Here is a 27,960-nt window from a genome sequence, read left to right on the forward strand (position 1 = left end):
TCATTCTGCTGTACGTAAAGTAGTTATGAATCAGAACGGACGAGAGCACCCAACAACAACATGATAAAAGGTGTCGCAGGCCGTACCCCAGAGAAAGTCCCCTTCCTTGCTTGGGATCAGGGTTTTGAGGAAATTAAAGGCATTGCATCCTTCCTAATCCTTTTATTGGTTTATCATATATCATATCATATCATATGGACTATCATATCATATAATGGGGAATGTCATATCATATATCATATCATAGGGACTATCATATCATATAATGGAGAATATCATATCATATCTCATATCATATCTGTCGGAGTTAGCCAACGAGTTGAACAGTTCTGAAAGGGGGAGTGAGGATTAAGAGGAAAAAGAGAGACAGAAAGTCTTGGGAGGGCAGCAGTCTGATGGACTGAAGCACCCGAGTTTATTCTACACCCTCCTTATATCCATGCAGAAACAACTCGGGGTTAATTATCTCATTGCTAAGCAAGCACATTTGATACACATAGCAACTCTATCTTCTGCCAAGCCAGATATCCTTGAGAAAATTAAACCACCTGTTTTTCTCAGACCTTGCTTACTTTCTTGTCTTTGACAGTCTGTTCAAAATGTAGAGTCACAGAAGAAATCAGCAAGCACTGACACATAGGTTATGAGATTTCTCAGCCATTTTAAGGCTGAGTCTTAATGACCTTCAAGTCATATCATATCATATCATATCAGATTATATCATATCATATTATGGGGATCATCACATCTAATGTTACATTCCATCAAATAACTACCAAACCACTGAATATCATGGCCCACTCGAGGTGACAGATTTTGTGCGGGACACAATTCAACATGACCTTTCCATTTTACAGATGACAAAACTGAAGCTTAAAGTCAGTTCCACCTCATAGTGACCCCACATACATCAATGATCCCAATACTGCCCTGTTCTGGGCCATCCTCACCATTGTCATCTTCATCCCATGTGGCAACCACTGTGTCATTACATCTCCTTGTGAGTCTTCCTCTTTTTCTCTGCCCTTTTCCTGCTCTGTAGGCATAGTGGTTATGTGAAAGATTGGCAGCTTAAAACTGCCAGCTGTCCTGAGGGAGAAAGAGGGGGCTTTCAACTCCTGTAAAGTTACAGTCTCAGCAATTCATAGGATTAGTTATACCCTGGCCTGGTTGCTATGAATAGGCATCAATTCGATAGCTGATTTTTTTATTTTTTTCTATGTTACTAAGCATGATGCCCTTTTCCAGGGACTGATCTCTTCTAATAGCATGTCCAAAGTACATGAGACAAAGTCTTACCATCTTTGCTTCCAAGGAGTATTCTGGCTGTACTTCATCCAAGACAGATTTGTTTGTCCTTTTGGCAGTCCATGGTACTTTCAATATTCCTCTCCAGCACCATCGTTCAAATGCATCCATTCTTCTTCAGTCTTCCTTATTCAGCCTGCAATATGGCAGATTGTATAGTACATAATTTGTAATTTACCAAGGAACTAGAGGAAAGAACTAGGAGACAAAGGACATTTATGGAGGTCTAAATACAGGCATGTACATATGTAAATATATTTATATATAATGATAGGGAAATAGATCTATGTACATATGTTAAGTATTAAGATAGCAGATGGACATTGGGCCTCTAGTCAAGTACTCCCTCAATGCAAAAACACTTTGTTCTAATAACCTGGCATTCTATGATGCTCTGCTTTCCGACATGATCGCTGAAGACAAAATGGGTGCATAAGCAAATGTGGTAAAGAAAGCTAATGGTGCCCAGCTATCAAAAGATATACCCTGTCTCCCTGAAAATAAGACAGCATCTTATATTAATTTTTGCTCCCAAAGATGCGCTAGGTCTTATTTTCAGGGGATGTCTTATTTTTCCATGAAGAAGAATACGGTACACATTTATTGGTTTATTAAAAGAGATCTCATACTTTCTGTCTGCTCTGGCTGCGCTGTGGCCAACGTGAGCTTCATGATGGCGCCTATTGCTATGGTCCAGAGTCTAGAGTTATGGTAGCTTTGGGGGGGCCTTATTTTCGGGGAGGTCTTATTTTCAGGGGTGCCTTACATTTCAACGGGGTGCAAAACTGTAAGTAGGTCTTATTTTCAGGAGATGTCTTACTTTCGGGGAAACATGTTAGCATCTGGGGTCTTAAAGGCTTGAAGATAAATACGTGGCCACCTAGTTGAGAAGCAATAAAGTCCACATGGAAGAAGCACACCAGCTTGTGTGATCAGGAGATGTCAGTGGGATCAGGAATAAGGCATCAAAAACCCAGAACAAAAAATCATCTCAATGTGAGTGAGTAGGAGTGCAGAGTGGAGATTCAAAGCCCAAGTGTAGAAAATTACATCCCTTTACAGAAGGATCACAAGGAAGAGATGAGCCAGTTAGGGTGCGATATAGCACCAATGATACATACAACTTTCCTCTAGTTCTTTAATGCTTCCTCACCTCTCCCCTCCACTATCATGACCCCAATTCTACCTTACAGATCCAGCTAGCCCAGAGCATGTACATGGGTACAGATAAGAGCTGAAAACACAGGGAATCCATAACAGAACCCCTCAGGACCAACAATGAGAATAGCGATACCAGGATGGGAAGGGGAAGGTGGGGGGCAGAAAGGAGGAACCGATCACAATGATCTATATATAACCCCTTCCCAGGGAGATGGACAACAGAAAAGTGGGTAAAGGGAGACATCGGGCAGTGTAAGACATGAATTAATAGTAATAATTTATAAATTATCAAGGGTTCATGAGGGAGGAAGGGTGGGAGAAGGAGGGGAAAAAATGAGCTGATACCAAGGGCTCAAGTAGAAAGAAAATGTTTTGAAAATGATGATGGCAACAAATGCACAAATGTGCTTGACACAATGGATGGATGGATGGAATGTGATAAGAGCCATTCGAGCACCCAATAAAATGATTAAAAAACAAACCAATTTGTAATTTACCTTCTTCCTTAGTCCACCTGGTGAGCTCCTGTTAAGCAGAGGGTGGCTGCTTAACCAGGACTCCCCATCCCCAATAAAGCCCTCTAATGAGCTTCCCTACTGGACACTATGTCAACCTTTGTTATTTGGGGAATTACGTGCAGCTCAGGTGACTACTGGGAGTAGTCTTTTGGGAGCTTGCACCTGGATTTCCCCTCTGTGCCATTTTCTCTTGCTGATTTGTTCTTTGCCTCCGTCTCCTCTGACTGTGATAGATCACAGCTGCGAACACAGCAATCTGCTGAGTTCTGCGAGCCCTCTTAGTTCATCAGCCAAACTGTGGGTAATCTTGGGAATCCTTACTCGTTTCTCTCTGTCTACCTGGATTCCAAGCCCCCGCCTTCTGAAAGTCTTCCTCCCTGGTTACCACATCTGGCAGTGATCCCTCCCTACACCTCGTGAAGCCATCTGCCAGGGCTTTGGAAATTGAGGCTAGGCTCACACTTTGCCTCTGCTTGCCACGAAGCAGCCCTTGATACCTGGTAGCGTTTGTTATGAATAGTTTAATCCCTGTGGATGGTCGGGTCAACCTCTCTGAGAGCAAGGACTTGGCAAAAAGATGGGGGATGGAAGCCCAGCTCTTGGAATTCTCAAAGCCTATTTCTCTTCCTCTCAACCACTGCACATAATGCCGGGCACACGGTAGTTGTGCCGGAAACAGGAACTTAAAAATATCATTTTATTGGGGCTTGTATAGCTCTTATCACAGTCCATATATCCATGCATCAAGCACATTTATACATATGTTGCCATCATCCTTTAAAAAACATTTTCTTTCTGTTTGAGCCCTTGGTATCAGCTCCTCATTTTCCCCTCCTGCTCACAAAATTCAGAATAAAGATTTATTCTTAATAATGAACCTTTATTATCATTTTGGTTACTCATATAAAAGTCAACTTCCCAAACAGCCAGTAGGCCTTTAACAGTTCTGTGGATCTCTCAAGGCTGAGCAAGCAGTCTCTGGCACAAAGAAGAGGCTTGAAATTTTGTTGAAAGCCTTCTCCGATAAAGGGTGTGGCTTTGTTACCAAAGTCAAATAGTAGTAATGAAAATACTGTAGCATGTCCTTTTGGACGTGTTATCAGGAGAGTCCCTGGCTAGAGGAGCAGTGAAAAGAGAAAGCCCCTCCCTCACCGCCAGTGAGATGCAGTGGAACCAACTCAATGGTACCTGATAACAGCCATCTCATGAAAACAGATCACTCTGCTGGCTCTGTGCATGCCACACACTGTACTGAACCCCTGGCACAAATGACTTATTGCATCTGACCATCACAATGACCTTGTGAGATAGGAATTAGGTTTATGATGTTAAGGACAGGGAAATGAGGGCTTAACAGAATCATGGGCTCCTAGCAAATAAAGGGGACTAAGATGCAAAATCCAGGACAAATTAGTTAAAACCTTTGTTTGGTTCAGATACTGAATTAGGAACATGGGGTGGGGTGGGTGGGGTGGGCGGGCGGGGCAGGGGTGGGGTAGAGAGGAGGAAGAGGCGGTTGCTGTCAAGACTGAAAAGTAAAAATGTTTATGGTGCAAGTTTGTGCATGAACACGTAAGGATTATTCTACAGACCATGAACCAAGGAATGTGTGGCTTGAAAGTGAGAGAAGAGTTCCAAAGAGAGGCACAAAGCTCAAGGGATTTTGTACAGAGATGGTTGCACGGGGCACATTTTTGATTGACTAGTAGTCATTTTCTTTCTTTCTTTGGAATATGTAAAACTTCCGTCTAGTTCAACTAGAACAGCCCAAGCACTGATTGGCCTGCTCAGGGTTCTGTTTGAGTGGTGGTGTCTGATTGATCAATTTACATTATGGCTCCTGGAACAGCTATGCGTTTACTAAACTTAGGTTTGCTGGAAGGATGCCATTTTAGGCCTACTTTAGTCACATTATCAGTTTCTCCCCTTAGGGTATAAAAGAGACCTCAAATCTCAAATATAATTTAGGAAGACCATTTATTAAGTTTTAGAGAGGACAAGATAAAACAGAGATGTATTTTCTAATTATCTAGGTGAGGAAGCTCATGACATGAGGTTATTATAGTGTCCAAGCATTTACAGAGATTCGGAACGTACAAAGGACATAGGACAAATGAAACAGCCACAACAGCATGATGGGAGGCAGCTCAATACATCACAGTAAAGGATGGGACAACAGAAGGAATAGGACCATGACTGGATGATTGGAACATGGATATGCCATGTTAGACAGATGAGCTTACGTGATTGAGGCAGGGCCTTCTGAGCCTAGTATAACAGTCTCCATGAAGGACACACCCAGGCAAGCCCTTAAAGGAGAAGGCCCCTCTCTGGGCTGGCCAGGGGCGTGGAGTCACCCACTGTCTGGTGCTCTCTAGCTGAGGGCAAGACTGTTCATATCCCTTGTTAATAAGCAGAAGTAATTCAATGGAGGCTTAATCCAGCTGGGGACTTGAAAATGGGCTTGGGGCTTTCACTGTCATCCATAGCCCGCAAACCTGTGCTCAAGCTCCAGCACAGACCATGTTCTCAGCTTAGTGAGAGGTGTGAGCGCTGGTGGCACCAGGAGTTAAGTTTCTGGCTGCTGCTAAGCAAAAGGTCAGTGGTTCGAACCTAGCAGCCGTCGTGCAGGCGGAAGATGAGGCAATCTGCTTTCATGAAGATGTACAGCCTTAGATATCCTATAGGGCAGTTCTACTCTGTCCTATAGGGCCGGCCGCTATGAGTCAGAATTGACTCGATGGCAATGGGTTTGGTTTGATTTTTGAGTGATCATGTCAGGGTGCAGTGCATATTCACAGGTCACTATAGGTTGGATGCCATTGAGACTATTCTAAGGCAAAATGACTTCATGCGGCACTACCTACATATACACACATATATTGATATGTAGATACATTTATTGATATGTATACATACTACCTATATATATATATACTTCCTATATACACACATATATTGAAAATGTATATACATATATTGATATGTATACATACTACCTATATATACATATATACTACCTATACACACACATATATATTTATTTGTCACTAAAGACTCCAAGTCTATTTCAATTTTACTTTTCCCCCTTTAAAGTCACTCAGAACACTATTTTAGGATTGAGGGCTAAGGAAACTAGAGAGATTGTTTGGTTTTGTTTTTAAAGAAACATACTATATATATTTACACAGCCCATCTCCAGAAATAAAATCAATGATATCATCCTGTTAAACCCTCCATATGTGGTTCTTTTTCTTCCAGGGTGAAATCTACAGAAACAGATCACCCCGTCTTTCTGCCTTTGGATGAAGTTCAAGCACTGATGTTTAGGTTAGCAATTGCACACTCAACCACGGCACCACCAAAGTTCCTTAATGACCAAGGGAGATGCTGAGTCAAAGAAGCCGTGGTCCGAGTGTAATGAGTTACGCCTTGGGCTGCTAACCACAAACTCAGCAGTTCTAGCCCAACAGGCATTCCACCTGAGGCAGATGAAGGCTTTCTGCTCTCATCCAGACTTATAGCCTCAGAGACCCCCTAGCATTGTGAGCTGAAGTTGATCAGATAGCAATGTTGTTGTTTTTTCGCCTCCTTCCCAGAGGGAGTTGGCCAGAAACTTTATTCCAAAAGGGCTGCTAGTCTTCCAACAAGCTAGAAAGATACTTCCTGTGGGGTTTCATGTCAGGGACTACTTTAGAAGGCCAGATAAATTTCGAGTTTAGACAAAAAAGGAAAGAATCTGGAAGCGGAAACAAAGACAAAATAATCTCACTGACCTCAGAAGCCATGACTCAGAACTAATGTGTTTTTTAAATTGATTCCCTTGAGACAGAAATGGTTCCCTTAGAGGCCCAGCCTACAGTGAGTTGAGGGTAAGTTTCTTTGAAGTACACCCAAAGATGCCGTGTCAGGCAGTTTATCTGATTTCTGTTTCCAGGGTCAGATAGGTCCTGATTATTGTTCTGAAGAAGGAATGACTAATATTTCCAATACTCCTATTTATTCCCTTTCTTTTAAGAAGGAAGGCAGTTTTTAACCAGAACGGTTGCTTGCTTTGTAGTGATTTTCTTAAAGAACTCCCAGTGTCTTCACACAAGTAATCTGCTCTCCTTGTAAATTGTGTGTGTGTGCGTGTGTGTGTAGGGGGCGGGGGAAGGAGATTGCACGGATACCACCAAAGTTGGCAGCTGCTAGGGTGGACTTGCCTTCTGAAGGTGGGTAAATGCTAAAACGATGGGACTGAGTAGCACCAGGGGTGTATTCTCAAAGAGCACAGAGTGCAAAGGAGCCACAAGCTGAGCCCTTGGAGGAGGAGTCCTGGTGGCACAGTTCTTTATGCACGGGACTGCTAATCTCAAAGTTGGTAGTTTGAACCCACCAGCTGCTCTGCAGGAGAGAGAAGACTTTCTACTCCTGTCAAACTCTTGGAAACCCCAGAGGGACAGTTCTACCTGCTCTATAGGGTCACGCTGAATTGACCTGATGGCAGTTGAGTTTGGTTCTGCTTTTGTGAAATTGGATTTAAAGATCACTGGTACACCGTGGGTTAGTTCTTGAGCTGCTAATCATTAGGGCCCATGATTCAAATGGAGCAGCTGCCCTAAAGTGAGGAAAAAGGGGTCTCTCTTCTATAAAGATCTAGTCTTAGAAACACCGGATCTGGCTTCTATCAGTAAGAATTGACTCGATGGCGGTGGGTTACATTTTCATGGTACTGTGGGAAGCCCTGGTGGCTTAATGATTACGAGTTGGGCTGTGATTTGCAAGGTCATCAGTTCAAAACCTAGGGAGAAAGACAAGGCTTTCTACTCATGTAAAGTTAGTCTATCCTGCTAGACTGGTGTACAGACACTGGTACAGATGACAGTTTTCAGTATATGGAATTCAGGAAAGAACACCCCCCCCCCCGAAACAGTAATGGGAACAATGATTCTAGGAGGATGGGGAAGGGAAGGGAAGGGGAGGGAAGGGAAAGGGAGGGAAGGGAAAGGGAGGGGAGGGAAGGAAGGGGGACTAGCTATCAATGACGGCAGAATAACCCCCCTCAGGGGAAGAATACCAAGATAATAGATGAAGGGACAGGAAAGATATGTATAAATAGTAACAGTACATTTATATTAAGGGTTTGCAGGGTGGTGGAAGGAGGGGGAAAAAGCTGATATCAAAGGGCTTTTTATTGTTTAAAAATTATTGATGCCAATTAACTGTACATGTCTGAGATAACAGATGTATGGTTTATTATAACACATGTAAGAGAGCCCCAAAAATGATTTAATAAAAAAGTGATTTAATTATGTAAGTGTATATGTAAATACTCTTATCAAGAATACTACTAAAAATGTTGATATGTGAAAAATGTAGCCAATGTCATTGAACAGTATGTACAGAAATTGTTTAATGGGAAGTTAATTTGCTATGTAAACGCTTACCAAAACGTAATTTAAAAAAAAGATATTAAAAAAAAGTATAGGAAACCCGCAGGGACAGTTCTACCCTGTCCTACAGGGACGCCATGAGTTCAAGTCAATTCAATGGCAGTGGATGAGTTTGTTCTGAGTAGGTTAGGCCGTCTAACTGAACAATGTCTGGTTGGAACTCACCATTGGCTCTGCAATGTGGGATGATGCCACAGTCTGCTTCCAGAAAGATCAACAGCCTTAGAAACCCGATGGAGCAGTTCCACTCTGTCCTGCAGGGGCATTCTGAGTGGGAATCATCTCAGCAGTAGGTTTAGTGTGGTTTTAGAGTAGGACTAAACCTTGGTCAGACTTTAAGCTTTTTAGAATTATAAACAAGGGATTCTCATCAGCATTTGAATATTTGCTTCTTGGATTTTTAAATATTTCCATGGAGGTCTTTATTAACCACTGGCAAGATTTCTCCTTGGTCAACCTAGATTGACTTTACAGTTTCATAAGCAAGCTTACAGGAAATTCAACTGGTTTTACAGGATTTTAGCAATTAAAGCAGAATCAATGGCAACTTTTCTAGTCAGGTAGTTTGTGTGCAGCCCTGATGCAGAGATAGTGGGTGACCTCATGCAGGTGGCGGGCGGCAGCATCGGCATTCTCACCACGGGTGGCAGTAGCAGGAGCAGCTGCCGGAACCCTCAAAGGAAAGAAAGAAAAGAGGAGGAAGACTTGGGAGTGGGGTACCGTGATCGGATGAGAGTGCCTTTATGATGAGAATGCTGGGGATGTTACGGTTGTGTGCAGTCTGTTTCTTGGGATGTTTTAAGCAGCATTTTCTGCTTGTTATTTCAATCATTAACTTCTAGTCCCTGGAGAAGGACATCATGCTTGGTAGAGGGACAGGGAAAAAGAGGAAGGCCCTCAACGAGATGGACTGACCCAGTGGCTGCACTGATGGACTCAAACGTAGGAGCTGTTGTGAAGACGGTGCAGGACCGGGCGGTGCTTCGTTCTGTGCTGCACAGGGTTGGTACGTGTGCAAACCAACACAATTTCACAGTAACCTCCCCGGATCCAGAGACTCATGAAGCATTTCTTCCCCTTGTCTTCTTTCTGGAAGGGAATGAAAGATCATAGCAAATCAAGAAAGAACCCTTCACACCTGACAGACTCTGCTAGCCATCAGTGAATGCTCGAGCCGCAGGTTCACCAAGATGGGACAAGCCGTCCAAGCACACGGGTGCCAATGACTACACACCAGGCAAGAAACACACAGGTACTTTATTGGGAGCAACAATTAGAGCGGAATCTTCTTTAACTTGATCTTTTCTTCTATATTGGAAAAATACTTCAGTTTTGTTAGCATTTCCTTGGCTTTTTCAAAGTCATCTGAAATAAAGACAATGAAGTCAGACCTCACTGCCTGCAAGAATCAAACCACCGAGTCTACTGCCCAAGGCAGCCAGGTCAGGACTGAGCTCTGGGTCCCGGGAGGCCCACTGGTAAATGTGAGCCTTGGAGAGGCAGGCCACCTGGGGTTGTTGAAGGGACAAGGGATTTATTTGCCAAGAACAGCCATTTGACAGAATTCAGAGTTCAAATAGGTCAGAATCTCTTCTGAGTAAGAACTGGGTAGTGTCTTTGAGTCTTTCATCTCATCTGGGTGGTTGTTACCCCATGAGGCTGTGGAGGGAGGGAGGGTCACCTGTGTAAGGGGCTCAGGTATGGGCAGTGCTCAGGGGACTTACAAACCTCCCAGAAAGATGCCTTTAGACTGGTTGTGTGTGTGTGTATGTAAGCTGCTTATCCTCCAGGGGACACCTGGCAATGTCTGGAGACATTCTTGGTTGTCACAACTTGAGAGAAGAGGGGGTGATACTGACACCTAATGGGGAGAGGTCAAAGGCCCTGCTAAGCATATGTCATTGCACAGGACAGCGTCTCCTTCCCGTGACAAAGAAGTCTCTGGTCCCAAGGGTCAGCAGAGATGAAGTGGAGCCGCTGAGCTTTTAGCCTGTTAAAAATAGCACACGGTCATGAGGGCTACCATGAAGACACGTGGCAGTGCCCTGCAGGAACGCAATGGCTCCAAGCAGATGCTGAGCATAAAAAGCAGGTCCCAGTGAAACAGAGGCACGATTCCACTTAGTTTAAAAACAAACACCCCACACACCTCATTAATGAAAGTCTGCCAGTGCACAGGGGTGCCCTGGTGGCACCGTGATCAGTTATTAATTCAACAGTCACTTCACAGGAGAAAGGTGTGGCAATCGACTTCTGTGAGGATTTCAGGACTTGGAGACTCTGAGTCAATCTGACTCTGTCCTTCAGGGTCACTCTGACTTCAGTGGACTTAAGCAGTGGGGTTGGTTTGAATAATCACAGGTCACCACTCTATCACCAGGGCTTCTTCTAATTAAGCAGATATGAATATACACTCCCAATGGTGAGACAAGGCTTAGGGGTGGGCCCTGCTGGAACACCTTCTGACCTGGTGAGCCAGTGGACTGGAGACATAGCATCAGATTCGCTCTACCAGGAATCTAGGGTTGGGTCAGCTGGGGAAACTTTGTTCTTAAAAATGGTCATAGACTAACGAGGACCCAGGAGTCATACTAAGGAGGGAAGCATTTTGGAGCAAGTACAAGAGACTGGTTCCCAGGGAGGAGGATGCAGTGGACTTCAAGAAGGCTCAGCCTACCCCTGCAGCTGTCTTGGTTCCAGACTGCCAGCTGATTCCCTGGTCTTACCCCGGAAAAGCTGTCCGCATCCCAGGTATGTGCTCCTTCCATTGGCGAGGTAGCCCTGAGTCCTACAGTAAGATCTCTTTATCTGGACCAACTGGTGGGGCTTGCTACTTCCTCCATTCAAATCAGAGGCAAGGGGCCAATATTCCTCCTCTCCATCTTGTGAAGGGGTGGCATACAACAGGGACAGAGAGAGAAGGTGTTCTTGCCTGGAAACAGATCCAGTCTCTTCAGCCTGAAAGCCAGGGGCATGGGACCAGGATCAATGTGTCAAACTTGTTTTCTGACAACTGTCTCCCTTCTGTCAGCTTGCTATACTGTGCTGACTCATGTGTTGCTTATGATGCTAGAAGCTGGAATTTCAGATGCTGGCAGTCACCAGGGTGGGAAGGTTTCAGGGGGAGCTTATAGATTGAGAAAGACTAGGAAGAAAGGCCTGGTGATCTACATCCAAAAATTAGCCAAAGGATCACAAATAGAATATTATCTGATACAGTGCTGCAAGATAAGTCCCCTAGATCTAGATCAGAAGATAATCAGAATACTCAGTGGCTACAATGGATCAGGGGCTGTGAAGATGGCATAAGACTTGGGAAGGTTCCAGGGATTGTCATGTTTCAAGAGCAACTCAATGGCAACCGTGTAACAATTCAGGCTCAGCTCTGCCTTGGGCATCAGGCCTGAGGGGATTTGCAGAAGTAAAGGGTGAGTAGGTTTTGCTAAATGCTGACTCTTCAGCCTTGCCCTCGGGCGCCTGCCCTGGTGGGTGTCAGTCCACAGACCTTATCTCCTACTTGTCCAAGGATCAGGGAGTGCTATCTCCTACAGAATGTTTAATTGCCTTTGCTTGGCTTTTGCCATAAAAACTGGTTTTTCCAGCAAGACTCTGAATCCTTGAAGGCGGAAGTGCACACTCAGGCGTGTACTTTACACCCCCCACAGGGTGGGCACAGAAGGCTACGCAAAGCTTACAGTTTTGCATCCATGAGGAAGTCAAGAAGGGAAGAGAGTACCTTGTTCAAAAGCTCTGCTCGCAGTGCTGATGCATTCTTTCTGCTTGACTAAAAGAAAAAGCCGTCAGTTTTTCCATTTAAACAGACTGGGGCATCACTTGACATCATGCTTGGAGGAACAGAGCTCTGGTGGGGTAGCGGGTTGGGCCATTCTACTAGGGTGTTCTATAGGGTCATCTGAGGACGGCCTTCATGGCAGTGAGTGAACGGGTGGGGGTTGAGCAGGAAGCCTGGATCCCGAGAAGGCTCCCTAACCTGTGTCCCCTGCTGGCTCCTCCTGTGCCATGCACACAGCCTGACCCCACTAACACCATCTTGTTTTAGCTTCTGAAAGGTCTCTAGGAGCCCTGGTAGATTACACACTGGGTTGCTAGCCGGAAGATCAGAAATTTGCACCATTAGCCGCTCTTAGGGAGAGAAGAGGCTTTTCACTACCAGAGTTATTGTCTCAGAAGCCCTCAGGGGCAGTTCTATCAGCCCACACGCTAAGTCAGAATTGACTGGATGAAATGCCCGATTGCCCCACACAGCAGTCCAGTGCACTGGCAGTTCAGCTAGGAGGAAATGAGCATACCTGGATCATTTAGGCAAATACTCAGTACCCCTCTTGGCCCCTGGAAACATGAGGCATGTACATTCCACTACATTATGCCGTGGCTTAAAAGAGCGTTCCTGTTGTTTCCACAGGCAAGCCAAGATGTACACACTGAGCATGCTTGTCACATAGGAAGCATATCCATCCATCTATAGATACTGCCTCCTTTTAAAGTGCTATCAAGTACATTCTTTTCTTCTCTTTTATTCTATCCCAAGTAAGGAACCTGGGTGGTGCAGTGGTTATGTGCTCAGATGTCAACTGAAAGGTTGGCGGTTTGAGCCTGGCAGGCCTCCAAGGGAGAAAAGACAAGGCGGTCGGCTTCCATGAAGCTCTGCCGCGTTAGAAATTCTGTGCAGCAGTTTTGTTCTGCCCCATGGGGCCACTATGAGTCAGCACTGATTTGAGAGTCAGCACTGATTTGAAAGCAGGGGTTAAAAAACTATTTTGCCTCCAGTCTCCTAAGGTAGACCTGATTGGTGTTGAGTGCTTTTCCCAAACTCTTGGGTTTGATGAGTGTGGAGATGTGAACAGACTCCCTAGCCATCTGATCCCTACGTCCAGCATTGGGAAACTTGCCACTGATGTGGCAGTATGCTACGGCCTACAGGGCACTGGCCTATGGTGGTGAAACTTCAGGGTTCTGCCCCAGTGTTAGCTTTGCACACTGCAAGGCACCGACTTGGGTTGAGTGGGCACCTGGTTGGGGTGGGGAAGTAGGGCAGTTTAGTGACAGACTCAAGGGAAGGCCAGTGACTTCACAGGTGCTCAACATAGAGCAGCAGCGGATCTCAACCTGTGGGTTGCGACCCTTTTGGGGGTCAACAACCCTTACACAGGGATCACCTGATGAATAACAGTAGCAAAATTACTGGGGGGCTGGCCCCAATCCCAACTACTAAGTGTACACCAGCCTCTCCCCACAGAAGAATCTACTTAAAGGACGGCATTGAATCTGCAGCTCCAGGAGAGGGACATATCTGATTGGAGCACACGGGAGCAGATGAAGGGGGAGGAGGAGACTGTGGAGCACATGGCCCGCCCCACTATGAGACATGACGCCCCTCACTGACCCACAGCACTACAGAGGACAACACCAGGGACACAGTGTGGGAATTGTACCTGATCGGATCCCGCCACGCTGAGGCAAAACACTACGGGGGTGCAAAAGAACATCAAGGGAGTGGAACCGCGAGGTCCCCAGGGAATGCTGAAGGTGGACTTTGGGGCCAGGGTGTGGTGCCCCAACAGACTGGACTAGAAAACACTCCTAAAGGCCAACAAACAGTCCTTGAACTAACGATAAGCTTTTCTTTTTTTGTTGTGTTTGGTTTTGTTCTTTGTCAGTGGTTTGTTGTTGTTGTTCCTTTGTTGTATATTGTTGCTTGGTTTTGCTCTGTCTTGCTTTTGTGTATGTTTTTATCTCCGCATAAGATAAATAAGGTAGGCTGGATGACAATCTGGAGGACAAAACAGTGAGACCGACAGTTCTGGGGGGACATGGGATAGGAGGAGGTGGGGGGCAAGGTAGTGGTGTTGACAAACCCAGGGACAAGGGAACAACAAGTGATCCTAATTGGTGGTGTGGGAGGCCTGGTAGGGCATGAACAAGGGTAATGTAACCAAGAGGTATTGCTGAATCCCTGGTGGGGACTGAGCATGATAGTGGGACAGAAGGAAAGTCAAAGGAAATAGAGGAAAGAGCTAGGAGGCAAAGGTCATTTATAGAGGTCTAGATAAAGACATGTACATATGCAAATATATTTATATATGAGGATGGGGAAATAGATCTATGTGCATATATTTATAGGTTTAGTACTAATGTAGCAGAAGGACATTGGGCCTCCACTCAAGTACTCCCTCAATGCAAGAATACTTTCTTCTATTAAACTGGCATTCTATGATGCTCACCTTCCCGACAAAACTGCTGAAGACTAAGTTGTTGAATAAGCAAATGTGAAAAAAGCTGATGGTGCCTAGCTATCAAAAGAAATAGTGTCTGGGGTCTTAAAGGCTTGAAGGTAAACAAGCGGCCATCTAGCTCAGAAGCAACTCAAGCCCACATGGAAGAAGTACACCAGCTTGTGTGATCACGAGGTGCTGAAGGGATCAGTTATCAGGCATTAAAAAAAAACAAATCATATCATGTGTGCTCACCTCCATGATATGATCGCTGAAGACAAATGGGTACATAAGCAAATGTGGCGAAGAAAGCTGATGGTGCCCGGCTATCAAAAGCTATAGCGCCTGGGGTCTTAAAGGCTTGAAGGTAAGCAAGCGACCATCTAGCTCAGAAGCAATGAAGCCTACATGGAAGAAGCATACCAGCCCGTGGGATCACGAGGTATCAAAGGGATCAGGTATCACCAGAACAAAAAATCTTATCATAGTGAATGAGAGGGGGGGTGTGGGGTGGAGACCCAAAGCCCATTTGCAGGCCACTGGACATCCCTTTACAGAGGGTCTTGGGGAGATGAGCCAGTCAGGGTGCGATGTAGCAATGATGAAAAATACAACTTTCGGAGAGGGGGGGAAAGGCTCCGCATTTGAAGCATGGCGGACGATGTGGACCAGCAACAAACTACCAACACAGTAGAGGAGCCTCTGGATCTCATTAGGCTCAGCCTGGATGAACGCGTTGATGTGAAAACGCGAAATGACGGAGAGCTTCGAGGAAGACTGCATGCTTATGATCAGCATTTAAATATGATACTGGGAGATGTGGAAGGAACTGTGACTACTATAGAAATTGATGAAGAGACGTATGAAGAGATATATAAATCAACGAAACAGAATATTCCAATGCTCTTTGTGTGGGGCAACGGTGTTGTGCTAGTTGCCCCTCCGCTCAGAGTTGGCTGAAACTCAGCATCTGTTCAGAGGGGAAGAGGAGCTTCCTGAATGGAGGCTGTATTCCGAAGAGAAACCTACATAAGCTTTGATGCCCAGAAGTAACAAAGGATTCATCCTTTCCTGAAATAAGTTGGTCTGCCACCCCAAACCAAATGACAATTTAACTTTTTCCCCACCCTTCCAATAAATGTAATCACAAAAATGCAGGGGTTTTTCAGCAAATAATTTTGGGATTTTTTTTCTTTAAATGTTTCTTTTCCTAAAAAAAAAAGAAAGAAAAATACAACTTTCCTCTAGTTCTTAAATGTTTCCTCCGCCCTCCCACTATCATGATCCCAATTCTACCTTGCAAGTCTGGCTAGACCAGAAGATGTACACTGGTACAGATAGAAACCAGAAACACAGGGAATCCAGGACAGATGATCCCTTCAGGACCAGTGGTGTGAGTGGCGATACTTGGAGGGTAGAGAAAGGGTGGGTTGGAAAGGGGGAACTGATTATAAGGATCTACATGTAACCTCCTCCCTGGGGGATGGACAACAGAAAAGTGGGTGGGGGAGACGTCGGACAGGGCAAGATATGACAAAATAATAATTTATAAATTATCAAGTGTTCATGAGGGAGTGGGGAGCGAGGAGGGCGGGGAAAAATGAGGAGCTCATGCCAGGGGCATAAGTAGAGAGCATATGTTTTGACAATGATGAGGGCAATGAATGTACAAATGTGCTTTACACAATTGATGCATGTATGGATTGTGATAAGAGTTATATGAGCCCCTAATAAAATGATAAAAAAGTAGCAAAATTAGTTATAAAGTAGCAATGAAAATAATTTTATGGTTGGAGGGTGATCAAAACATGAGGAACTGTATGAAAGAGTCGCGGCATTAGGAAGGCTGAGAATCACTGAGCCAGAACATAGGTTCCCCAACTTATTTAATCTTTTTTTTTTGGGGGGGGGGTGTGGTGAGGGAGAAAATCATTCAGTGCTCTCCTAATAAAAATAATACGTACTATATAGCCCATAATCCAAAAGAAGTATAGGTATCTGCTTTTGCAGCCCTGCCACCAGAGTTCCAGCATCTACAAGGAATGGTATGGCTTACGTTGGGAAACACTGAGCTAGAGTAGCCGTCATTGGTGGAAGACTGACTCACTGTGGGCCAGGAGCTGTATGTGTGAAGTGTGCTATATGCTTTGTCTCATTGGTGCCATAGTGGGTTACACATTGGGTTGCTAACTACAGAGTCAGCAGTTCGAAACCACCAGCTGATCCAAGGGAGAAAGCGGACAGCTTTTTACTCCCCCAGAGAGTTCTAGTCTGTTAAAGGAGCGCGGGGTGGGGGATACCGGTGGGAAGAAGTTATAGTATGGGAAACCCATGGGTCACTATGAGTCAGATTTGACTTGATGGCGGTGAGTTCTAACTTAATTCTGGCCACAAACAGTGCTTGAATTGTCCTACTCTTCCTATGCAGGCTTAGGAACCAGGTCTAGGAGTTGGGTCTTTAACTCGAGAGCAGGAGGAAACCACAATGTTTTTTAAGTGAGTGGAGATGTGAGTAGATTCGGGTTTGCAAACCATCACACATGTGCCAGGGTAACAATATGCTAGAGGGACGTACAGGGTAGGTAGACCAGTCAGGGGTCCAGGTGAGAGAAGATAAGCTTGGAATAGAGAAGGGGCCATGAAAATAGATGGTTGGATGGATCTGAGAGTTATTTCAGAACTCAGCTGTGTCGGGTTTGCAGCTGAAGGGTAAGGGCGAAGGAATTTGTTAGGGAATTTCCCAGGGGTTTTGACATGTACAGCTGGGTGGTGTCACCGGTGTGAGAGGGAGGAGTGAGGGAGGTACAGGTGGCTTTGCTTTCAGGGCAAGGAGAGGGAAGACTCAGGGCTTTCCCTATGGACATGATGCTGGTCAGACTATACATCTTCCAGGACGGCACAGGCCAGGCCTTTCCTGTTGGCAGGCTGCATGTACCTGTCAAGCACAATGCCTGGTACCTACAGTGTAACCAGGTGCCCAAGCCCTGTGCACACAGTCTGAATGAGGACCCGGGAGCCTTTTCTACCATACAGAGTAGCAAACGAAGTGATGTAAGGTCCCAAGATCCCGATTGTGGCTCTTCTACATATCTGCTGTATCGCCTTGGGGATTTTCATGAAACGCTGACACCCATTTTCCTCGTCAGACATGATCAAAACTTACACCATGGGGGGTGAGAAGGAACACTGCAGTCTAAAAACACTGTGGTTGTTGGCTGTAGGAGAAATGATTTAGACCCGTCCAGCCAATGTTCCTCCCCCCCCACCCATCTCCCATGACAGGACAGGACTCCCCCTGAGGGTTTTCTAGATGAATCTTTAGGAAGCAGATTGCCAGGCCTCTCCTGCAGCCACTGGGTGGGTTCCAACGGCCAACCTTTTAGTTAAAAAGCTCACTGTCATCCAGTTGATGCTGACTCATACTGACCCTACAGGACAGGGTAAAACTGCCCCTGTGGGATTCTGAGACTGTAACCCTTTAAGGAGGTGGGAAAGTACACTCTTTCTCCTGAACTTTTCAGTTACCTTTTGGAGTAAGTTTAAGCTGCAGACAGTACTGGTGTCTTTCTGGTCCAGAGTTGTAGTCAATCACTTAATAGGGCCCTTCTATCCATAATCCCTTTTGTAATGCATCCTTAAGCCTTTAAGTCAGTGGTAAAACCCCTGGCATTAGAAAGGAAGTTCTCTGTTACAGGCTTAAGGTGGGATGTCGTCTGAGTCACCACCTTAGTAAAGGGGGTGAACCAAATTACCACCTTTTGTTTCAGAAAAACATCCCTCTGTATGTGAATGAGCCATCTCAGAAGTGGGAGGGGCAGAGAGAAACCCCAGGACCACCTAGGAAGGAGAGCCACCAGAGGACCATCCTCCAGGTCTTGGTCTGAAGTGGCCCTGCTGAGGCACACAAAGACCCCCTGGAAAGAGCCAAGACAAGGAGACTGATGCGTAGTAGCCAGGCTTCCTGGCCAGTGGAGGGAGAGGTCCAAGGACATGGCTGAGAGGCTGAGGACCAGAGAGAGCCTGCACTGCTGGCTAAGGAGAGATGGTATTGTGGACTGATGACTGCATCCTGGCTGTTGTCTGGTCCTGACTGTGGTAACTTGCTAACTTCCCTAATAAAAACCGTCTTAATTGTGAACATCATCTGAGTTTGGCGTGGCCATTGCAACACATCATGGAACTCAGCAGAGAAGTAGTGGAGGAATGGTCGGGGTCGGAATAGGCTAATAGAGCAGAGGGTGGAGGCAAGCCATATGGGTTTGTGTGGAGATGTAGTCTTCCTCCTTTGTACAGCGAGACCAAAAGCAAACTCACTGCCATCGAGTCAATAAGGACTCACAGTGACCCTATAGGACAGGGTAGAACTGCCCCTCTGAGATGCCAAAGACTGACCATTTGAGGGAGTAGAAAGAACTGCCTTTCTCCAAAGGAGTAGCTGGTGGTTTGAAACTGCCAACCTTGGGGACCACAGCCCAGCATATACCCACTATGCCACCAGGGCTCCCAGTATAGCCAAAGGAGTTCAGATATGGACTCTACAGTGTTTCCACGGCAATTAAAAAACTTTTTATTGCAGTCATCATGCTGATCAAGAATTTCCTCTCTCGATGGATGAACAATCTGGAGGAGAAAACAATGGGACCTACAGTTCCGGGGAACCTGGGAGAGGGGGAGGAAGGGGGAAAGGTCGTAGTGTTAACAAACCCAGGGACAAGGAAAATCTAGTGATCCAAATTGGTGGTGAGGAGGGTGTAGGAGGCCTGCTAAGGCATGATCAAGTGTAATATAACCAAGAAGAATTACTGAAACCCAAATGAAGGCTGAGCATGATCATGGGACAAGAGGAAAGTCAAAGGAAATAGAGGAAAGAGCTAGGAGGCAAGGGGCATTTATAGAGGTCTAAATAAAGGCATGTACTTATTTTAACATATTTATATATGAGGATGGGAAAATAGATCTATGTGCATATATTTATAGGTTTAGTATTAAGGTAGCAGATGGACATTGAGTCTCCACTCAAGTACTCCCTCAATGCAAGAACACTTTCTTCTATTAAACTGGCATTCCATGATGCTCACCCTTCCGACGCAAGTGTTGAAGACAAATGGGTGCATAAGCAAATGTGGAAAAGAAAGCTGATGGTGCCCGGCTATCAAAAGATATAGCATCTGGGGTCTTAAAAGCTTGAAGGTAAACAAGCGGCCATCTAGCTCAGAAGCAACAAAGCCTACAAGGAAGCAGCACACCAGCCTGTGTGATCATGGGGTGCCAAAGGGATCAGTTATCAGGCATCAAAGAACAACAAATCATATCATTGTATGCTCATGTCCATGATATGATCGGTGAAGACAAATGGGTGCATAAGCAAATGTGGCGAAGAAAGTTGTTGGTGCCTGGCTATCAAAATAGGGTCTGGGGTCTTAAAGGCTTGAAGGTAAACAAGCGGCCATCTAGCTCAGAAGCAACAAACCCCACATGGAAGAGGCACACCAGCCTGTGCGATCACAAGGTGTCGAAGGGATCAGGTATCAGGCATCACCAGAACAAAAAATTTTATCATAGTAAATGGGAGTGGGGGGAGTGCACAGTGGAGACCCAAAGCCCATTTGTGGCCACTGGAGATCCCCTCGGGGAGGGGTCTCGGGGAGGAGACGCACCAGTCAGGGTATGATGTAGCAACAATGAAAAATACAACTTTCCTCCAGTTCCTAAATGCTTCTTCCTCCCCATTATCATAATCCCAAATCTACCTTACAAATCTGGCTTATCAGAGGATATACACTGGTACAGATAGGAACTGGAAATGCAGGGAATCCAGGGCGGATGATCCCTTCAGGACAAGTGGTGTGAGTAGCGATACTGGGTGGATAGAGGGAGGGTGGGTTGGAAAGGGGGAACTGATTACAAGGATCTACATGTGACCTCCTCTCCTAGGGGATGGACAACAGAAAAGTGGGTGAAAGGAGACATTGGACAGGGCAAGATATGACAAAATAATTTATAAATTATCAAGGGTTCATGAGGGAGGGGGCAGTGGGGAGGGAGGGGAAAAATGAGGAGCTGATGCCAGGGGCTTAGGTGTAGAGCAAATGTTTTTGAGAATCATGATGGCAATGAATGTATGGATTGTGATGAGCCCCTAATAAAATGATTAAAATAAAAGCATAGGGCTTAATAGAAAAATGAATGTCTAGAAAATAATGATGGCAACATATGTATAAATATGTTTGATATAACTGATGTATGGATTGTTACAAGAGCTTTAAGAGTCCTCAATAACTTCCTCTCCCTACTCATGGTTGACTTAACCCTAGCTAACCAAGTAGTCACAACAGTTTCATCTTTCACCTGAGACAATGGATTCAATGTCATTCACAGCAGCTTCGTTCTGTGCTTCTGCCAGCTTTTCATTGATTTCCATGATTTCCATGAGGAATTGCTTTTCCAATTCACCATCTGTCCCTTCAGGAATCACTATTCCACGGAGCTTTAGCTATGGAGGTAGAAAGCAGATACCCTGAGTTTGGCTCTAGAAACTGTGGCCAGAGTCCTGTGTATCCCACTTTTTCCTTCAGAACACAGGAGCAGCCCTGGGGAACACTAAGGCAGTCCTACTAAGGAAAACATGAGGGTGGGTGGCTGGAGTGCCTGGGCTGAGGCAGACAGAGGGAGGGGACAGGACCCCTCTCTGGACTATTCGGAGCTGTGTGACCTTGGGGAGCTCCTGTTCTACTCAGGAAAGAGAACCCTTACCATGTCTCTAAGGCCTGGAATTTTCTAGAGTTGATAGCTTCTCCCAAAACAAACCAAAAATACCTATCCCTAAAAGCCATCATTAAATCCTTGAAATTTATGGGAAATAAAAGTAACGGAGGCAGGTAAAAGTTGTACAGACAACTCTGAAAAAACGATACTGGTGTAGTGTCTTAGGGGCTAAATATTGGGATTAGCTCAGGTCTGAAGCACTTCTCAAGCCCTCTTCCAGCGGAGTACAGGGGAGCAACTGTCCCACAATGCCATGGGCCCTGGGCTGTCATGTGCAAGAGTTGGGAAATCACCTTACAAGGTATAGTCCTCTGCTTAGGGGTGCCAGAAGGGTCTTATAGGCCTCATTCACCAGGGTTGCATGCTTCTCTGAGAACTCCTTTTCAGTCTGTTAGTGGGAGATGAAGACAGTTTTATTATCACCCAAATTAACCACTGACCTTCATAGACTGTTCCAGCAAGTGCTGATGGCCTATTTGGGTAGAGAGAGACATGAAGGCCCGATCCATGCCTTCACCATGGGGGGACCCTGAAGATAAGCAGCTCAGTGAGTAAGTTATAAGGACAAATGCTGTATGTAATCAGCAAATGTACAGAAACGTAAGCTTATTAGGGGCTCCCAGGGGTAAAGGGGAGGTGTGGGGGGTGTGGAAGAGGAGGAAAGGCGGTCCCTGAGGCGATATGGTCATGGTTGTGAAATAATTTGGAAAAGGGTAAGAATCATTACACAATATTAAGAATGTCATCAATGTCATGGAATTGGATAGGTTTAAAATTGTGGAAGTGGCAAATGTATACTTTTATTATTAAGAATGACAATAAAGAGAAGGCTGGTGGGTGGGAGACCTCAGAGTGGAACTGTCTTGGGTGAGCTGTCTTAATGTTCCAGGGATTAACCTGTAGCCTGCTGGGCAGTCAGATACAAGCTGCGAGCACAGGGCAGCCCCTGGCCTGGCTGCCCGGGGCTAAGCAGCCACAGGGTGGAGCTGGTTGTCCAGATTATCCCTGGCAATCACATCACCTCAAGGCCGTCTCCACTCACCCAGGGTACACGTGTTTGAGATTAGGCTGACTGGTGGGCTACCTGAGACCTCTGGCTGAAGAAATCGGGGTGGACCAGACGCTGCAGTTGCTGGTACCTCTGCTGGAGCTTCATGGTGTCAACTTTGAAGGAGCGGGTGCTGGAAGAGAAGGAGTGGACGAAATCCATGCAGCATACAATGTAATATTTGTCCACTGTGGCTGGATTCCGCCTCTCATAGGGGAAGTCACAATAAACATTTTCAAATGGACTGCTATGAACGGACACAGAGAAGCCTCGAAGAGAGTGGTGAATAGAATTAGTGAAGAGATGTCATGTGGGGTGAGACCTGGATTTGTGGAGCAGTCAAGCAAGACCAAGAAGCCCCTGTGGTGCTGTTGAGTAAGCTCTGGATTGCTAACCACAAGGTTGGGGGTTCAAACCCACCAGCTGTTCTGTGGGAGAAAGATGAGGCTATCATTTTCCAAAAAGATTCATAGTCTCAGAAACGATCTATCCATTAACAGCCCTTCCCCGTAACTTTCCCTCAGGAGGCTTCACAAGCCTCAGCTTCCCTCAGGAGGCTTCACATCAGTCAGCATTGATACAGTGGCTGCAACAGCAGGATTAAACAGCAATTGTGCAGAGAGTACAGGATGGGGCAGAGCTTCCTTCTGTTATACATAGGAGCACTCTGTGTTGGAGCCAATTCGAGGACACTGAAGGCCATTCAAAGATGGGAGGAAGCAGTCATCCAATCAAGAGGAATTGACCCTGAAGTGGGAACAGGATTGGCATGCTGAGGACAATAAAGGGTAGTATCCCTGCAGCCCATAAAAGCCCTGGTGGGGTAGTGGCTATGCATTGGGCTGCTACCCTCAAGGTAAGCAGTTCGAAACCACCAGCTGTTTATTGGGAGAAAGACAAGGTTTTCTACTCCTGTAAAGTCAGTTTCAGAAACCCACAGGGGCAGTTCTACCCTGGGCACACAGGGCCACTTTGAGTTGGAATTGACTCGATTGTAGTGAGTTTACTTTGTGTTTGGCCACTGTGGCCCATAATAAATGCTCAATGAACTGTAGGGGCAGAGCCTAGAGTTGAGGGAAGAAGCAGTGAATTCCACCCCATCTTTTCCCAGGTCTTTAATCCAATCCTTTTAACTCTCAGTTCCTAAAGCCAGCCTTATTACCTCACCAGTCCTTACTCACTCATAATCTACCACCTCTCCAAGAGCAAATTCAGAGGAAAATGTGAAAAATCCCATTTCTGGAACCCTCCACTTCTAGTTTCCACTTTTCCTCTAGACACAGTCCACACTATTGGTTTTCTTCTGCCTTTACTTCCCAAAGAGCCCTGGTGTTGCAGTGGTTAAACACTTGGCTGCTAATCCAAAACTCAGAAGTTCAAATCTACTAGCTGGTCCATATGGCTGTCTGCTTCTGTACAGGCTACAGCCTTGGAAACCCTAAGGGCAGTTCTACTTTGGCTGACATAGGGTCATTATGTGGCCAAATTCAATCTAGAAGGTATTTTTATTATTTTGTTTTTAAAATCATTTTATTGGGGGTTCATACAACTCATCACAATCCATCCATCCATCCATTGTGTCAAGCACATTTGTTGCTATCATCCTCAAAATCAAAAGGTTGTTTTTTAATATTAAAATATAAATATATTTAATTTCCTTATCTTGCATGTTCAATATCCCTTTCTTGAGACTTTCAATCTGACTTTAACCTTTCTGACTTTTTTCTGCAGGTCTACCTTGCCATAGAAACCTCTTCAGTCTCTGCATCTCAAGTGATGAAAATTGAAAAGACACATGGAAACAAGCATTAGTCCCCACAACCCTGAGACCAGAACTAGGTGGTGCCCAGCTACCAGTACTAAGTGCTACGAAAGAGATCACATTAGCAGATCTTAAATACAGGGAGAGAAATTTGTAGAAGAGAACTCATCAAGCCATAAACGACACCAGATTGACTGGTTACCCTTAAGGCTAGGGTCCTCAGTCACCCTTCAGGTCTGGAAGTGAACTCAGCCTCATGTTAGAATAGTCAGCCATGCAATATCAAAAGGGCGTCCCTCGCCACCGGAGAACAAGGTTCAGAGGGTCAGGAAGGGAGGAGGGATGAAGTAAGCAGTGTGGAAGGGGGACAAGTGATGGTACACTGGAGGGGTTTGCAATGGAGGCGTTGAATCAGAATGTGTCAATTGTTGAATGTCAACCTATGATCTGCTCTGTACATCCTCACCTAAATCACAATTAAAGAGGTTTTAAAAAAAATCCTGCTTCACGTCCCCCCCCCCCCCCCCCCGAGAGGACAGTCCGTCCTTCTTCACTCAACTGCGCTTCCCTCAGAGCCCGCCCCGAAATCTTCTCTCCCTCGGGGCACTTCCTTTCCCTAGGCCCGCCCCGACCAGCTTCACGGAGCCGCCTTCGCCTTCCGGCCGGGATCACCTCCAACGGTGCGTGGTCTCCGCCCAGCCCCCCGAGTCGCCGCCCGTACCAATCCATTAGGCTGAAGTAATCCCGAGTGGGATCGGGTGGCTGTAACACGCGGCAATGAGGGCAGAAGAACACGTCCCCCCGTCGCGGGCCCCCGGGGCCGGCGCCGCCGCAGTTCCAGCACCGCGGGGCGTTACTCCGGGTCTGCGACGCAGTACTGCAGCTCAGGGGTCTCCTCCCGGCCACCCGTGCCGGCCACAATGCCCACACCCGGAGCGAGGCCTGGGCCCTACCGGCCCACATCTGGCCTCTGGCAGACGTCGCGGCAGGCACCGTGGGGCGAAGGATGATGAGCGGATGCTGATTGGGTGGAGGAACTGAGGGGGCGGGGTTAAGCAGGGGAAAACGTGGAATCTGTGTCCCGCTTTGTGTTCGAAACTACAACTCCCAGCAGGCATGGAGGCATTACGCCAATGGCCACATCCGCCGCTCCTCATTGGCCCGGCGCGGTGGGAGGTGTGTTTGATTGGCCGAGGAGGAGTTTGTACTGCAGGTTTAGCGCCACTCGGCTGGCTGTGCTTGTGGCTGTGGGCAGCCAGCGGCTCCTGGAGGGCTCGCAGGTGAGTCTTAGTGGGGGACGCGCCTTGGGTGTTTAGGGGTCCGAATTCCATGATCCACTGCTTATGCAAGGAGAGTGTCTGGAGCTTCCGCTTTGTCGAGTTTGAGCTCTCAGCAGAGGGGAAGCGGGTGTGTGGGCGACTCTTACTTATTTAGATACACTTCGAGATGAAGTTTATTTTCACTCGTGACTTACAAGCTGCAAAGGGTTCAAGACTTATACAAATTGAGAAGTTACAAAATTGTGCTTAAAAAAACACAGCGAAGGGTCTTAAAAAATTACAAATGTTAATGATAATTGCCATGCTTTAAAGTCGATCTCATAAGTATCTGGGCACCCACTCTTAGCTCTTCCGGAACCAGGAACACGCTGACCTGTGAACGTGCGTGGGGAGAGGTATGTGCTCTGAGTGACCTTCGGTAGGTGTGGGGTGCGGACAACGGGCAGCGGGCTCTTTGTGACTCAGTTTCTCCGTTGAAATGTGCGGCCCGTGAAGCCTTGCAGTTAGCAGCTGTGTACCACAAGGGCTTCCCTTCTAATAATAGCTTCCATTTACCAAGCATTGATGGGGTGAGGGCTGGTGTTCCATTCCTCTCTTAGTTTACTCTTCACCGTAGCAATGGGTTATGGAGCCCTGGTGGTGTAGTGGTTATGCGTGGGCCTGTGATCCGTTGACCAGTGAACTCACATGGTCAGCAATTCAAAACCACCAGCAGATTGTCGGAGAAATACTGGCTTTCTACTTCTGTAAATAGTTTTGTAAAGTCTTGGAAACTCAGGAGGTAACTGAGTCAGCATGGACTTGATGGCAGTGAGAGAGACTCATTGGGTTTCACCTTGGGGGTGCTAACTGCTTTTGGCTGCTAACTGACAGGTCAGCAGTTCAAAACCACCAACCTTTTATTGTACTGAAGGAGAATCACAAAGCAATCTGCTTCCAAGTTTTACAGACTTGGAAACTCAATGGGACAATTGTACTCAGTCCTGTAGGGTTGCTATGAGTCAGAATCGATCAGCTCCATGGTAGTGAGTTTTCTTTGTTGGAATTTACCTTTTTTTCCCCATGAGCCTTGGTGACACACAGGGTCAAGCCTTGGGCTGCTAACCAAAAGTTTGGTGGTTCAACCTCATCAACTGTTCTGTGGGGGAAAGATGAGGCTGTCTGCTCTGTTAAAGATTTACAGCTTCAGAAACCTTAAGGGGGCAGTGCTACACTGCCCTGTGGGGGTCACTATGAGTCAGAATTGACTCCAGGCACTGGGTCTGGGCTATCTGTCTGTTTGCTTTCGCCCCTAGAGATTCAGAAAGATGGAAATCTGCCCTGTGTCCAGCAAAGATTTGATTCCAAGCTGTATACCTCTCACTATTCCTTTCCCTATTGCCCCGGCCAGAGTGGTTGGTCCCTTGTCCTAATTGATGATGGCTGTTGCTCTTGTATGGGAGAAAGATGAGATTTTACTCCCATAAAGCATTATGGTCTTGGAAAGCCACGAAGGCAGTTTTCATCTGCCCTATTGGGTCCCTATGAGTCAGAATTGACTCATAGCATTGACAGTTCTTTTTTCAGTTTGGTTTTTGAAGACACCTATTAATTCTCTCTCGCTCTTTCTCCACTTACCTGGGCGGGAACTAGACGCAGGCCAAGAAGTCCTGCCCTGAACACAGCGGGCGGGACCCAACCTGGCAGAAGCCACTTCTGACCCATGGCTCCCGGAGTGGCTAGCTCAGCTCTGGCATTTCAGGAAAGCTCATCAAGACCTTTGTGTCTTGAAAATTATGTAAATGCAGTAATGTTGCTTTTGCCCTTCTGAATGCTTAACATGAACTGGGGAGCAGGAATGGAATGCACTCATTAAAAACAAAACCAGATTCGGTTATAGATGGCCACTGAGTTGTGAGGGGAGCCATTGTTAGGGTGTCTGACTCAAAGGATGCTGGGAAGAGGAATATGTAGTGTACTTCGTAACACAAAACACTAAGTGGAGTTGTTTTTTATAGCAGGCTTGTTTGAGATCGCTCTACCTAGCCTGACCCTTGTTTCGTGCCAAGACTCTAGAACGAACAAGCCCTGACGTGGGTCCTGTCCTCTTGAAGTAAGCCTGAGAGACATCTGATGGGTTTTATGTAAACTGCACCCCCTGCCATAGGCTTGCTATGAATCAGAATCGACCCAATGGCAGTGTGTGCAGTTTAAAAAAAAAATTTCTAAACCATTTTTTTAGGAGCAAATCTTGATAGCACACCAAGCAGTTTTGTATAATTGGTACTAAAATCAGTTTCAAAACATTTTCTTTTTTCTTGGACTCCTGGATATCAGCTCCCCCGTAACACCTCCCCCACTCCCCTATATACCCCCAGGAACCATTATTCTCGTTGTTGTCTAAGCACAGTAAACCCCATGACAGAGTCAAGAAGGCTACTGACAATGACAAAAGACAACAGAAAACCCCT

The 27,960-nt window shown here is 46.1% G+C and overlaps 2 protein-coding genes, 1 long non-coding RNA gene and 1 pseudogene across 9 annotated transcripts in view; 3 read left to right on the plus strand and 1 right to left on the minus strand.

Annotated features, from left to right (window-relative positions):
- Positions 1 to 740: 740 nt before the first annotated feature.
- Positions 741 to 25,247, minus strand: HSCB (HscB mitochondrial iron-sulfur cluster cochaperone). 5 transcript variants are annotated; one of them, XR_012780433.1, is made up of 8 exons: positions 24,952 to 25,246; positions 22,505 to 22,601; positions 21,719 to 21,808; positions 21,004 to 21,148; positions 12,159 to 12,206; positions 9,338 to 9,511; positions 1,300 to 1,444; positions 741 to 1,089 (listed from the first exon to the last, which is right to left on the minus strand). XR_012780433.1 is itself a non-coding variant. In XM_075534964.1 (6 exons), the coding sequence occupies exons 1-6, from the start codon at positions 25,191 to 25,193 to the stop codon at positions 9,453 to 9,455; spliced, it is 681 nt and encodes a 226-aa protein (XP_075391079.1). In that variant the 5' UTR covers positions 25,194 to 25,246; the 3' UTR covers positions 5,993 to 9,452. The 5 variants fall into 5 exon arrangements, 4 of the variants coding, with proteins under 4 accessions (XP_075391079.1, XP_075391078.1, XP_075391080.1 ...); XM_075534964.1 differs by lacking the exons at positions 741 to 1,089; positions 1,300 to 1,444 and having other exon boundaries at positions 5,993 to 9,511; XM_075534963.1 differs by lacking the exons at positions 741 to 1,089; positions 1,300 to 1,444; positions 9,338 to 9,511 and adding an exon at positions 9,661 to 9,787 and having other exon boundaries at positions 24,952 to 25,245.
- LOC142429832 (uncharacterized) lies at positions 6,759 to 24,707 on the plus strand. 2 transcript variants are annotated; one of them, XR_012780434.1, is made up of 4 exons: positions 6,759 to 6,859; positions 9,265 to 9,428; positions 9,519 to 9,674; positions 24,200 to 24,707. It is a non-coding gene; the product is annotated as an uncharacterized LOC142429832 (long non-coding RNA). The 2 variants fall into 2 exon arrangements; XR_012780435.1 differs by having other exon boundaries at positions 9,265 to 9,424.
- LOC142429828 (U6 snRNA-associated Sm-like protein LSm3 pseudogene) lies at positions 15,289 to 15,808 on the plus strand (annotated as a pseudogene).
- A 94-nt stretch (positions 25,248 to 25,341) lies between the features above and the next one.
- Positions 25,342 to 27,960, plus strand: part of CHEK2 (checkpoint kinase 2) — a 60,749-nt gene continuing 58,130 nt past the window's right edge. For both annotated transcript variants that reach the window (XM_075534961.1, XM_075534962.1), the window contains exon 1: positions 25,342 to 25,510. In XM_075534961.1, coding sequence (XP_075391076.1) covers positions 25,347 to 25,510 — 164 coding nt within the window. In that variant the 5' untranslated portion in view covers positions 25,342 to 25,346. The remainder of the gene's footprint in view (positions 25,511 to 27,960) is intronic.

Source organism: Tenrec ecaudatus, chromosome 16 (assembly GCF_050624435.1).
Source record: "Tenrec ecaudatus isolate mTenEca1 chromosome 16, mTenEca1.hap1, whole genome shotgun sequence".
Classification (NCBI taxonomy): domain Eukaryota; kingdom Metazoa; phylum Chordata; class Mammalia; order Afrosoricida; family Tenrecidae; genus Tenrec; species Tenrec ecaudatus.